This window comes from Rutidosis leptorrhynchoides, chromosome 4 (assembly GCF_046630445.1).
Source record: "Rutidosis leptorrhynchoides isolate AG116_Rl617_1_P2 chromosome 4, CSIRO_AGI_Rlap_v1, whole genome shotgun sequence".
Classification (NCBI taxonomy): Eukaryota; Viridiplantae; Streptophyta; class Magnoliopsida; order Asterales; family Asteraceae; genus Rutidosis; species Rutidosis leptorrhynchoides.
This window is the reverse complement of record NC_092336.1, coordinates 404,284,182-404,294,402: the sequence shown is the minus strand read 5'-3', so window position 1 is coordinate 404,294,402 and position 10,221 is coordinate 404,284,182. Positions and strand designations below refer to the sequence as shown.

At 32.9% G+C, this 10,221-nt stretch overlaps 1 protein-coding gene across 1 annotated transcript; it reads right to left on the bottom strand.

The window, feature by feature from the left end:
* Positions 1–5,399: 5,399 nt before the first annotated feature.
* Positions 5,400–9,310, bottom strand: LOC139844112 (glucan endo-1,3-beta-glucosidase 14-like). The gene is made up of 4 exons (XM_071834323.1): positions 9,155–9,310; positions 7,485–8,518; positions 7,240–7,369; positions 5,400–5,743 (listed from the first exon to the last, which is right to left on the bottom strand). The coding sequence occupies exons 1-3, from the start codon at positions 9,201–9,203 to the stop codon at positions 7,307–7,309; spliced, it is 1,146 nt and encodes a 381-aa protein (XP_071690424.1). The 5' UTR covers positions 9,204–9,310; the 3' UTR covers positions 5,400–5,743; positions 7,240–7,306.
* Between the last annotated feature and the right edge of the window lie 911 nt (positions 9,311–10,221).

Here is a 10,221-nt window from a genome sequence, read left to right as displayed (position 1 = left end):
ATCAACAAATAGATGGTGGTAAAGTCCTTATGGAAAACAATGTGACTTGTAAGGTTGTTGGACGGTAGCCACATTTGGTGGCTCACCCTTGTTGACTCACATATATATTTAATTAAGCATGCATGAAATACATGTGCAAAATATGAAGTTGGAAAAGGAATAGTTGGGCTACATTTATAGTATTGTTTTTATATGTGGTTTTCACATTAGAAGGAAAACAATATAAATACATGGTTGTGTAGCCAAATAAAGATCATCCAAGAGTGGGATCAAGTGATCCAAGAGAGGATCAAAGTATCACAAATGTAGTAAACATAGTTGATCGATAATATCAACGGAGTATGTTTCTTTGTGAGGTCGAGAGTTTTATTCTTGTAAGGAGTGTAAAAAGAGTGTACGGGAAACTTAGATTTTATGCTAAAATCTAAGGGGCTTGGGCTTGGGTTTGGGTTTAACTCATAGTGTATTTTTTCTTGTACCAGGTTCTTTTATATTATAAGAATAAAGGAGACTGTTGGGGTGGACGTAGGCAGAGTTTTGCCGAACCACGTTAAATCGTCGTGTTATCAGTTACTTTATTTGCTTTCTATTATTTCTCGCAAGTTTGTCTCAAACAAATTATATCCTCGCTTCCGCTAGTGTGGGTGCGCTAGGCAAATTGTCATAACAGTTAGCATACATGTTTGTTGATGAGTTGTGTTTGATGAAAGTGACAATGAGATTGAAGAACATAGTGTACATGATATTGAAGGTGAAAGCACTCAGTTAATGAATCAATTCTTGTTTGTACATGATTATTTGTTTTTTATTTTAACTTTTTAGTTTATATAGTTTATATATAGAAGAATTTGTTGGGAATTGATTTGGTTTGAAATAGAAATTTTAAATTAGGATTTGTTTGAGTTTGAATTTGATTAGAAATTAGATTTTTTTTTTTTTTTTAAATGAATGAGGGAGAAGTATGATGAAGGGGTTAAGAGAGGAAAAAATAAAAGGACTACAATACCCTCACATGCTTTGCATATGACTTGACTTAACGACTAAATTTGACGGCAGTTGAACAAAAGGACGAGGAATGTATAACGTTCAAACATTAGGGACGAGGAATGCAGAAAAAACAGATAAAGGACGAGGAGTCAGATTTAAGGTAAACCTCAGGGACGAAGAGTGAAATTAAGTCTTTTTATTTTTTTAAAAGCAAATCAACTTTTATTAATAAGTAAGTTCTTTGATTACAACAGCAAAATTCTACTATAAAGTTTATATTCAACACGAAAAGATTTTTTTAACTAATAAAGGATTTATTTATACTCAGTATATAAATCCGAGCCAGTTACAAAATTAAAATGATGACATGGCAGCTAACTTAACTGAGAAATGATTTGCTTAAAAAGATTAGCAATTTTTTAAGACATGATCTCAAAATGTAACTAGTAAACATGAGTCTCCTTCGAACATTCTCAAGCATTCAATGGTTACCTGTAGAGCAATTGTAGTGTGTATGCTGAATACCGAAATCAACCCAAAACGCTATAATGAGGCGTGTTGGTGGCACATCATTCTGTTGTGCTCATTCCGGATCCAGGCACAAGACTTGTTCTTGGCGTATATATGACGTGGTCAGTTCTTATTGGTATATCTTTCTAATACTTTTTATACCCTTTAACATCCAACTTCAAATCATATTTTAACATATCACCTAATTACCATGTCACCACCAATAACCCACCTTACCCACCGATACATTAAAAAAAAAAAAAAAAAAAAAAAAACCCCTCCGTCACTTCAAGTGGTCTTTGGTTTTTTACTAAAATAATTTACAAAATGATGTGACGTCGATAGATTGAAGATTGAGAAATGAGAGTGAGAAAATGTAAAGCAATGGAATCAGGGTGCATCTAGTTTATACGGGGAGGTCCTACTAATTTGCATTTTTTTCAACAAATAACTCTTCAAATTGCATAAGGCACCACTAAATTGAACTATGAGATTCCCACACATATTTAGAAATTATATTTTTTGAAGGTAATTGGCCACTAAAGTACCACTAAAATATAATTAGTTTTGAAAATTTCGGACTCCTTTAAATTTTGATCATATATTCTCCACTGAATGTAATTATGAGAAATCATTTATTAACCTTTTTTATCATTCGTCATGTTAACCTTTATTTGATTTTGAATCAGCCTGCATTGCTAATGGGTCTCTAGAAGTATGATGATTAGTAACCTAAGCTTCTTTATGTTCGTTTATGAACAGAAATGAATGGATAAGCGAACAAATTTTGTTGTTCATCTCCTCATTATAAAAATTGTTTGTTCACAACATAAATGAAGAAACCTAAATGGGCACAAATGAATGAAGGAATAATATTATGCATACCTAAATTGTTTGTTAATATGTCTATGTTAAACGAATCTAAATGGGCACAAAGAAACCTAAACAAATACAAATGAACGTATACATATATTTAAGCATGTTACAGCTGTAAAGAGTGAAGGCAGTTGGTTGAATTGATGTTCGCTCTCTGTTAAATGTTAAGGGCAGATCTCATGATCTGGAATCTGTGAGGGTAGATTAACGAGCAACCGGGTCAGTTCAATTAGGTTGAGAACTGAAGTGAGTTAGCTTTACTCGAATCGTAAAGGGAGAAAATATGTGTGAGGAATAAAGTGACGATAATATGTGAGATGTCACATAGTCATAATTATGAGTACAACGTAGTATTTAGTCATTTTTTAGATTTTGTACTTGATAAGTCTGACAATGTTGACGTGTCATTTTCTGATTGGCCGGTCAATCTTGAGAATCGATATCTTCTAGTCGTATACAGAATACCGGTTGGGATGTCAGCAAATTTATTCTCCGTCCACGGAAGATAGTTGGGCCCAGTTATACCATAAACGCACACCGTATCCCCATCAAAGTGAGAGAGATGACACTCGTTCCTGTTATCGTGGCACTTAGTTAAGGTATTTTACATGCATCCAACTCTTACGGAGTGAGTTTGGTGGGTTTTCAAACGAAACAGATGGTTTGGGAGTCCCTGACGATCTGCACCTTTGCCAAAATGAGTTGCATTTTTATTGTTTTACGATTTCCAAGCGTATATAAGTGCGTTCCGAAGGTGTATTATTTGAGAGTAGGTTTAGGTTAAATTGTATAGCCAGACCCGTTTGCGGGTTTAGGATTTTCTAGACGATCGGGAAAAAAAATTGAAAGAAGAGAACAATGAAAGAGATAGTGACAATAGGGAGTTCGACGAGGCGGCACTTAGAGGCAGTGGCTCTTGACGGCCGACTAGATCTTGGGATCGCACTCGCTCCGATAGCATGTTGGATAATGAATTCCCCGTCGGAATTACTGATTACATTAGCCACTATTATAGATTACATTAAACCCTAGAAAATTCTAAACCCACAAACAAATCGGGCTATATAATCTAACCCAAACCTAGTCTCTAATACTCTCTGCAGTCCGAACGATGAAATTGCAAAAGTTCAGACTTAGACAAGACGAAAAAATAATAGTAAAAGAAAAACACATGCTAACATTCTTTTCTTTATCCTATTCTATTTTTACTTTACCTTATTTTATTTATTGACAAAAAGCCCTAAATATTTGGCCGAGTTTTCTGACTTGCAAAACAGAATACGTCGTAATTTTTGTTTTCTTTTCTATTTTTTCTTTTATATTATCCAACTACTCCAAGCCATCTAGGTTGATTAGGTTCCAAACCCTTAAAAAAAGCTCTTTTTTGCATCACTGGAGAACATTGTTATCATCGACAAAAGTTGTCTACTCAAGCAAGAAAAGCCACGTGTTGTTTAGAAAAACGAACACGCCGTCAAGCAATAAACAACTAAATCGGCGAACATCAATCTGTCTTCGTGCAACAAAGAAGAAGAAAAAAACTGTTATGTTTTTTTCCCTTTAATATTAATGTCTTTTTCTTGTCCCAACTTTTGCGATTTCTTCATTCAGACTTCGGGGGGTGTGTGTGTGTGGTGGGGGCACTAGAGATTGGGTTTAAGTTAGATTGTATAGCTTAGTTCGTTTGTGGCTTTAGGGTTTCCTAGAGTTTTATATACAGTGGCTAATGTAATAGGAATTCATTATTCAACATGTTGAAGCATATTCAACACTACAAAAGGACCAAGATGAACTAACATGATGGTATATGCACGCTTGAATTTCAACCCTTAATTGAGACCATAATCAAGCATTACCAAGTTTGTGAATAGTTTGAATTGTGCCTATTTGAACTAAAAATGAGTTATAAAAAGCTTGATTTAATCAGTAATTTGTGATTGAGAAATTACTGGTAAACATTCAACATTAGCATATTTGATTTGGTACGAGATGTTGTAATATTCTTGAAATTCTTAGTTCTGTGTAAAATATATTCTACTTGTTGGTATGGTATTGTCTTGCTAGTCGTTTTCCCCATTCTAATATGGTAGTATACTACTGTAACAAATTTTGGTGTCCTCAACTGCAGTCGTACCACTAGCACACCTAGTGGTGGATCTAAGAATCGTAGTCACGAGTGTCACTAGTTAAAAGCTCAAAAAATTTACACTATTTAGTGGTATCACACAAAAAAAATTATACTATTCAATGATTGCACTAGTTAAAATCCAAAAAAAAAAAAAAAATTTCCACTAGATCACGTATTTCATTGGTGTCCCGTGTCACCACTGGTAATATAGTAGTACCGCCCCTCAGCACACCCACGACCATCAGGGTCACAATTGGGTGACATACGTTGTTGTTCACTCTCACCTTACAACTCGACGTGAAAACAAACCATCTAAAATTTTTGTAGTCATATTCGCTGCACTGATCGTTTGCTAAAGGTAAAACCTAAGTTGACATGTCAGACAATTCAAAAGTATCAATTCTATCCCAACCTGTTACCCGACCCATTTATTTTGACCCAACCCGTCCATTTTTGATACATCTACGTTTACGCTATGCACCTATGTTGTTGAACAAGCAATTGATGATGGTAAGAACATTGTTGGATTTTGCTCTTCTCAAATAACAAGGCAAGTTGAAAACAGTGCAGTAGACTAGAAGCAACTAAAGTTAAAGTGCTTTATGTAGATGAAATAATTAATCAATGGTGTCATATCATTAATCATTAATAATTTTTAAATCTTGCTTAAGGTTCAAATCATGAATGATTGCGACCTAAATAATACTGGTACACCACAATTATTCTAACACGTTAAAAGTGAAGCAGGCCAACTGATTACCAATAAAATAAACAAATCAGATATCATAGGATAATAACAATAATTTATAATGATGAACAGAAGAAACAATAAGAGCTTTTAATCATAATGGAGTATATATAAATATAAATATAAATAGAATTTAAACTAAACACAGTATCAAATATTACTCAAAAGTTATAAATACAAACCTGTATATATAGAATCTAATCAAATACACAGAAAACAAAATAGGAATATTAAGACGATAAAATAGGAAATTAAATTTTTGTAAAAACTATCACTTTGCTTCCTTTTTATTGATGTTCCTCATGGCAGCTGAAGCGGTTTAATTTATTTGTAAATATAACAATACTTTAGTTGTGTATAAAGTTTTGATGAATTTCTTTTAAAAACATGAATTATATAATTGAGTTTAAGTATCGGTACTATGTACGAAGATGACAGGCTGGCACTGGTTTGAAAGCATTGGTGTGGCCATGAATGTGTATCCTCAATCTCACCTGTGACATTTAGGTATTCAAATTCATTAGATTAATTGAACAAGAAAAATAGGAATTTTCTTCTAATAATTCATGATTTTGACATAATTAAGCGATAAGATTTGGCGGAATGATGACCCTTAAAAGTGCATACCAAATCACCTCATTTTCAGCATTGCTTAATCAAATCGACCCCAGGCCAGACAAACATCGCAAAATTAGGACCAACAGCAGGCTGCCATTTGGCATAGCGATAATTATTTACGCCGACAAACATGACATTAATGATGGAATAATTGTCACTTAAGTCCTAAATTCTTATCATATGAAGGACTAGATGACATTAAGAAAAGATGAAAATGTATTTCTTGATGTTGAAATCCACTATCAAGAATCATTAGCTAAAAACCAATCTGATTTAATATGGTGCAACCCATTTTCACAAATCATAACCTTTCGAAAACATTTTACATGTATGAAAAAACAAGCTAACGTGTATGAAAAAAACAAGCTAAAATGACCATACTCGAGTTAGATACTTGAGCTTTTCAATGTGAAAGATACCCAACTTGTACTAAAGTTATTTAATATGATTACTATATAACATATAATGAATGATAACCGTGTGCCACAAAAAGAAATAAAGAAAAGGACAATAAGATATCGTTCCTCCGAATGTTCAAGAGAAAATATCACTTTCGCATATAATAAAATTATTTAATAAAAATGACAGTAAGAAAACAGTGTGGACATCAAAGAAGTAAACAAAAAGCAACAACAATGAGCTTTCATTTATTATCTTGAAGTATTTTATAAAAAAAATAAACATGATTTGCATAATATTGGACTATAGAAGGTGGCTTTTTCATATATGATTAAACAGAATTTGGACTTTTGTATACTATAAGACATGAAGAATTTTGTTTACAATAAAGTTCTATATTCGATGATTGTTGGTGGAAATAAGCAGGGATAAAGACTAGAGGACATACTTTAAAATTTAAAACTCTATTTAGCAAGTCTCTTTTTCCTAACATATGGTATATACGGGTCAGACCCACGTAGGAGCCAATATGCTAAGTCGAGTATAGATAATTTAATAGAAGTTTATAAAAGTTTCCAAGTATATTTGACAATTTAAGTAAAAAATAAGAAGTTATGTAGCAGAACTTGATTTACTTCTGAAACAGAATGTGTATATCACATGTAAAAAGGTTAACTTTACACCTTTTAATAGACACTTTAAAAACACTGAAACCACAAATTTGGTGATTGATGGGGTCCTAACAATATCATCTTAGAAAGATGGTGATGTTGGCTTTACTAATTGGAAGAGTGGATGCATATATTTTCAAGATTATAATCTTATGATTCCTTGAAGATATTTTATTATTATGCCTAATATGAGCACAACTTAATAGTAGGTTACTGTCATTTGTTGATAAGTGAACGAACCTATGAAACTTGCCTTGAATATATACTTGCGTCGTGTTTAAAAGGAAGAAAAAAAAAGTTACCTTAAGGACCATCTTCAGGGACTTGAGCTCCCTATGTATAATTGTTACCAAATTTTAACTTCACTATTCATCTCTTAAGGAAATAGTAGGATCCAAGAATCAAAAAGAGTATAATGAAAAGGGACAATACCTGCATATAACAAAATAGTTATTATACAAGCAATAAATAAAGTTTCGTAAACTGTATGTTTTCTATAGTTATATGGTAATTTGTGACAAGGAAAACTCCAGGTAAAATTTCTTACGTCTTTATGTGATGATGAGTAATCCATTCGTGGAAGAACATAACTTTTTACGCCAAGTTTATAGACCAAAGAGCCATCGGGATAATACAATCCAAAATTCCTCTCTGACATTGGACCAGGCTTTTCATTCTCATTAAAAAGGGCAAAAAGGTAAATATCAATCGGTTGTGAAGGACGGGCCGGAGTACCTTCCCCTTGTTGCATCCTCTGCATCAAATTTCTATTATATATGCCTGCATTTTCTACTGTTGCTCCGGCTTCATTTTCATCGCCTTTAGAAGGCCAACCGGTCTCAGAAATTTTAACTTCTACATCGTTGTGACCCAATGCTTTTATAGCAGAATAAACAGCATCAATTTGTGCATACAACATATTATCATACTTTAAATTCGTATTTGGGTCAACCGATCCATTGTTTGGTTCAAAAAGCACGTATTCCAAAGGGACATGGGTCGGATCACTTTTGTATGCAAAATAAGGATACGCGTTAATGAAAAATGGCGAGTCAACCTGAGCATGAAAGTCAAGTATCGGCTTTATATATTGCACCATGCTTTCTTGAAACGAACCTTGTGAGGGTGGGAATGAAGTAGCTAAAATTTGTAGCGAATGAGCCGTTGTTATGTAAACTTGTTTGTTTAGTCCAAGAGTTACTAAAGCACCATACATAGTTTTCATTGCAGGCAATAGATACGACGCTAATTGAGTATCTTGACCTCCTAAAACTTCGTTTCCAACATTGATCATTGTTATCTTCGTTTGTGAAATATATGGTTGTACGTTTTGTTGAATCCATGTTTGCGCTTGTTGAGGATCTTTCATTTTTTGAAGGTTTTCGTTACCTAAACCAATGATGAACTCGACATTGGTTCCTGCAAATGCTTCTAACACTTTAGGTTCGGCGTCATAAACTTTTACTCTATTAATGTTTAACGAATTAAGGAGGCCGGATACTTGTGTTGGAGGTGGAAGATTGTTAGCGATTCGTCCATAGTTTACTCCAACTCCAATGCTATTGATACCGAAATACAACTCTGGAAAAAGAAAATTTGGGTAAAAATTAACTTGAATTCTTTTATACACTTCATGTCGGATTATAACCATCCCAAAATATTCGAGTGGTTGAGTTCTTATTTAGTTAAAAGAGGTCTAATGTTCAAAAATCACTTTAGCATAATCTTGGGTGTCAGTGCAAATGTTTGAAAACGATACGTACACTAGTACTAAAACTTTATTCATTTACTCGTTTACTTTAACTAAATTATTACATTACATTATAAATTATTACGGTGTAGTATATTTATGCATATGATAAATTCAAGAAGCATAATTAGTATTAAGATTAGTTTAACTGTTTAAGTTTTAAACATATTGTTGTATATCGTTTCCTATTATATAGCCTATATATATGTGGTATGTATCTTTTTATATATGTACATGTATTAATATATTTAGATAACTAAAACTAATCTTTAACCTTAATAATTAGTCTCCAAATTCGTAATCTTTATTAAAATTCATATTTAATACTGAGAAAGCAATCTAAAATTCTCATTTTAAAATCATCCAAAGAATAGATAAATGGCAAAAGCAAGTAGTAATTCTGAATTACTAACTCACCAGTTATAAGTACAATTAAAAAAATGTAGTAATATTTCAATAAAGTTTACCTGATAAGGTGAATATCAGCAACAGAAGTGTACGGAAGATAGCAGCCATAGAAAATGATGTGAAGTACTGCCGCTACTCCGCCGGAGAAAAACAACTCACGGTTGTTTTTTACTTTTTAGAACGAAGAAGAAACAGGGGAATGAAAATAAATGTATGTATGTGTTTGATATATGTAATAAATAGATAGAAATGAAATGATGATGTCATTTAAATTGAATTTGGTTGGTCTGAACGATTTTTTATATAACGCTGTCGAACGAGTGAATGACACGTGTGTACGTTTCTACCTCCCTCAAAGCTAGCTGCCAATACAGTCTTCTTTTTTGGTTATATAACCGACTTATATATTTTTTTGACGAAAATACCCTTGATCAAAGAGATTTTTTTTTTGAAAGGCAAGCTTGCATCAGTCCGGACCGAAGCTTAGTCATCATTTGCACACACACGCGCTTTCGGGCAGGAAACCCGAACCACACTCTGAGGATCCGACCCTTAAACCATCCCGAGGGGCAGGCGGACCGGATCTTAGTCCCGGAGCGGGTCGGTAAAACCTTCCCTTTGGGCCACCTTCAAGGAATAATGTTTCAATTCCTAGAGCGGGTGACGAGGTTCGAACCCGAGAACTCTAGCCCTGCGAGTACACAAGTGTAACCGCGGTACCATTGAAGCAATGCTTCGTTGGTGATCAAAGAGATTTTTACTTTGAGTTTGGCCGTCTTATTTTGTATTTATTTATATTGTTTTTTTTTTAATTATCTTAGAAAACAAAAAACTTTTAGTTGAATTTTTTTTTTTTTTTTTTTGAAAAGCAAGTTAAATTTAAGGTGATAAGTAATTAAAATAATTATAACATCTATCTATAGTTTCTATTAAAATCCTATAATGATAATTTCATTATTAGGCTAATTCTTTTGTTAAAAAAATTAAAAATAAAAAGAAAAAAATCTATGTCATCTTGATATTAATATTAATTATATATTTTATTTATTTATTTAATTTAAGTTAACTAAAATTATGTAGCAATTAATAATATAGATTTATTGTTATCTATAATTTAATTCGATGT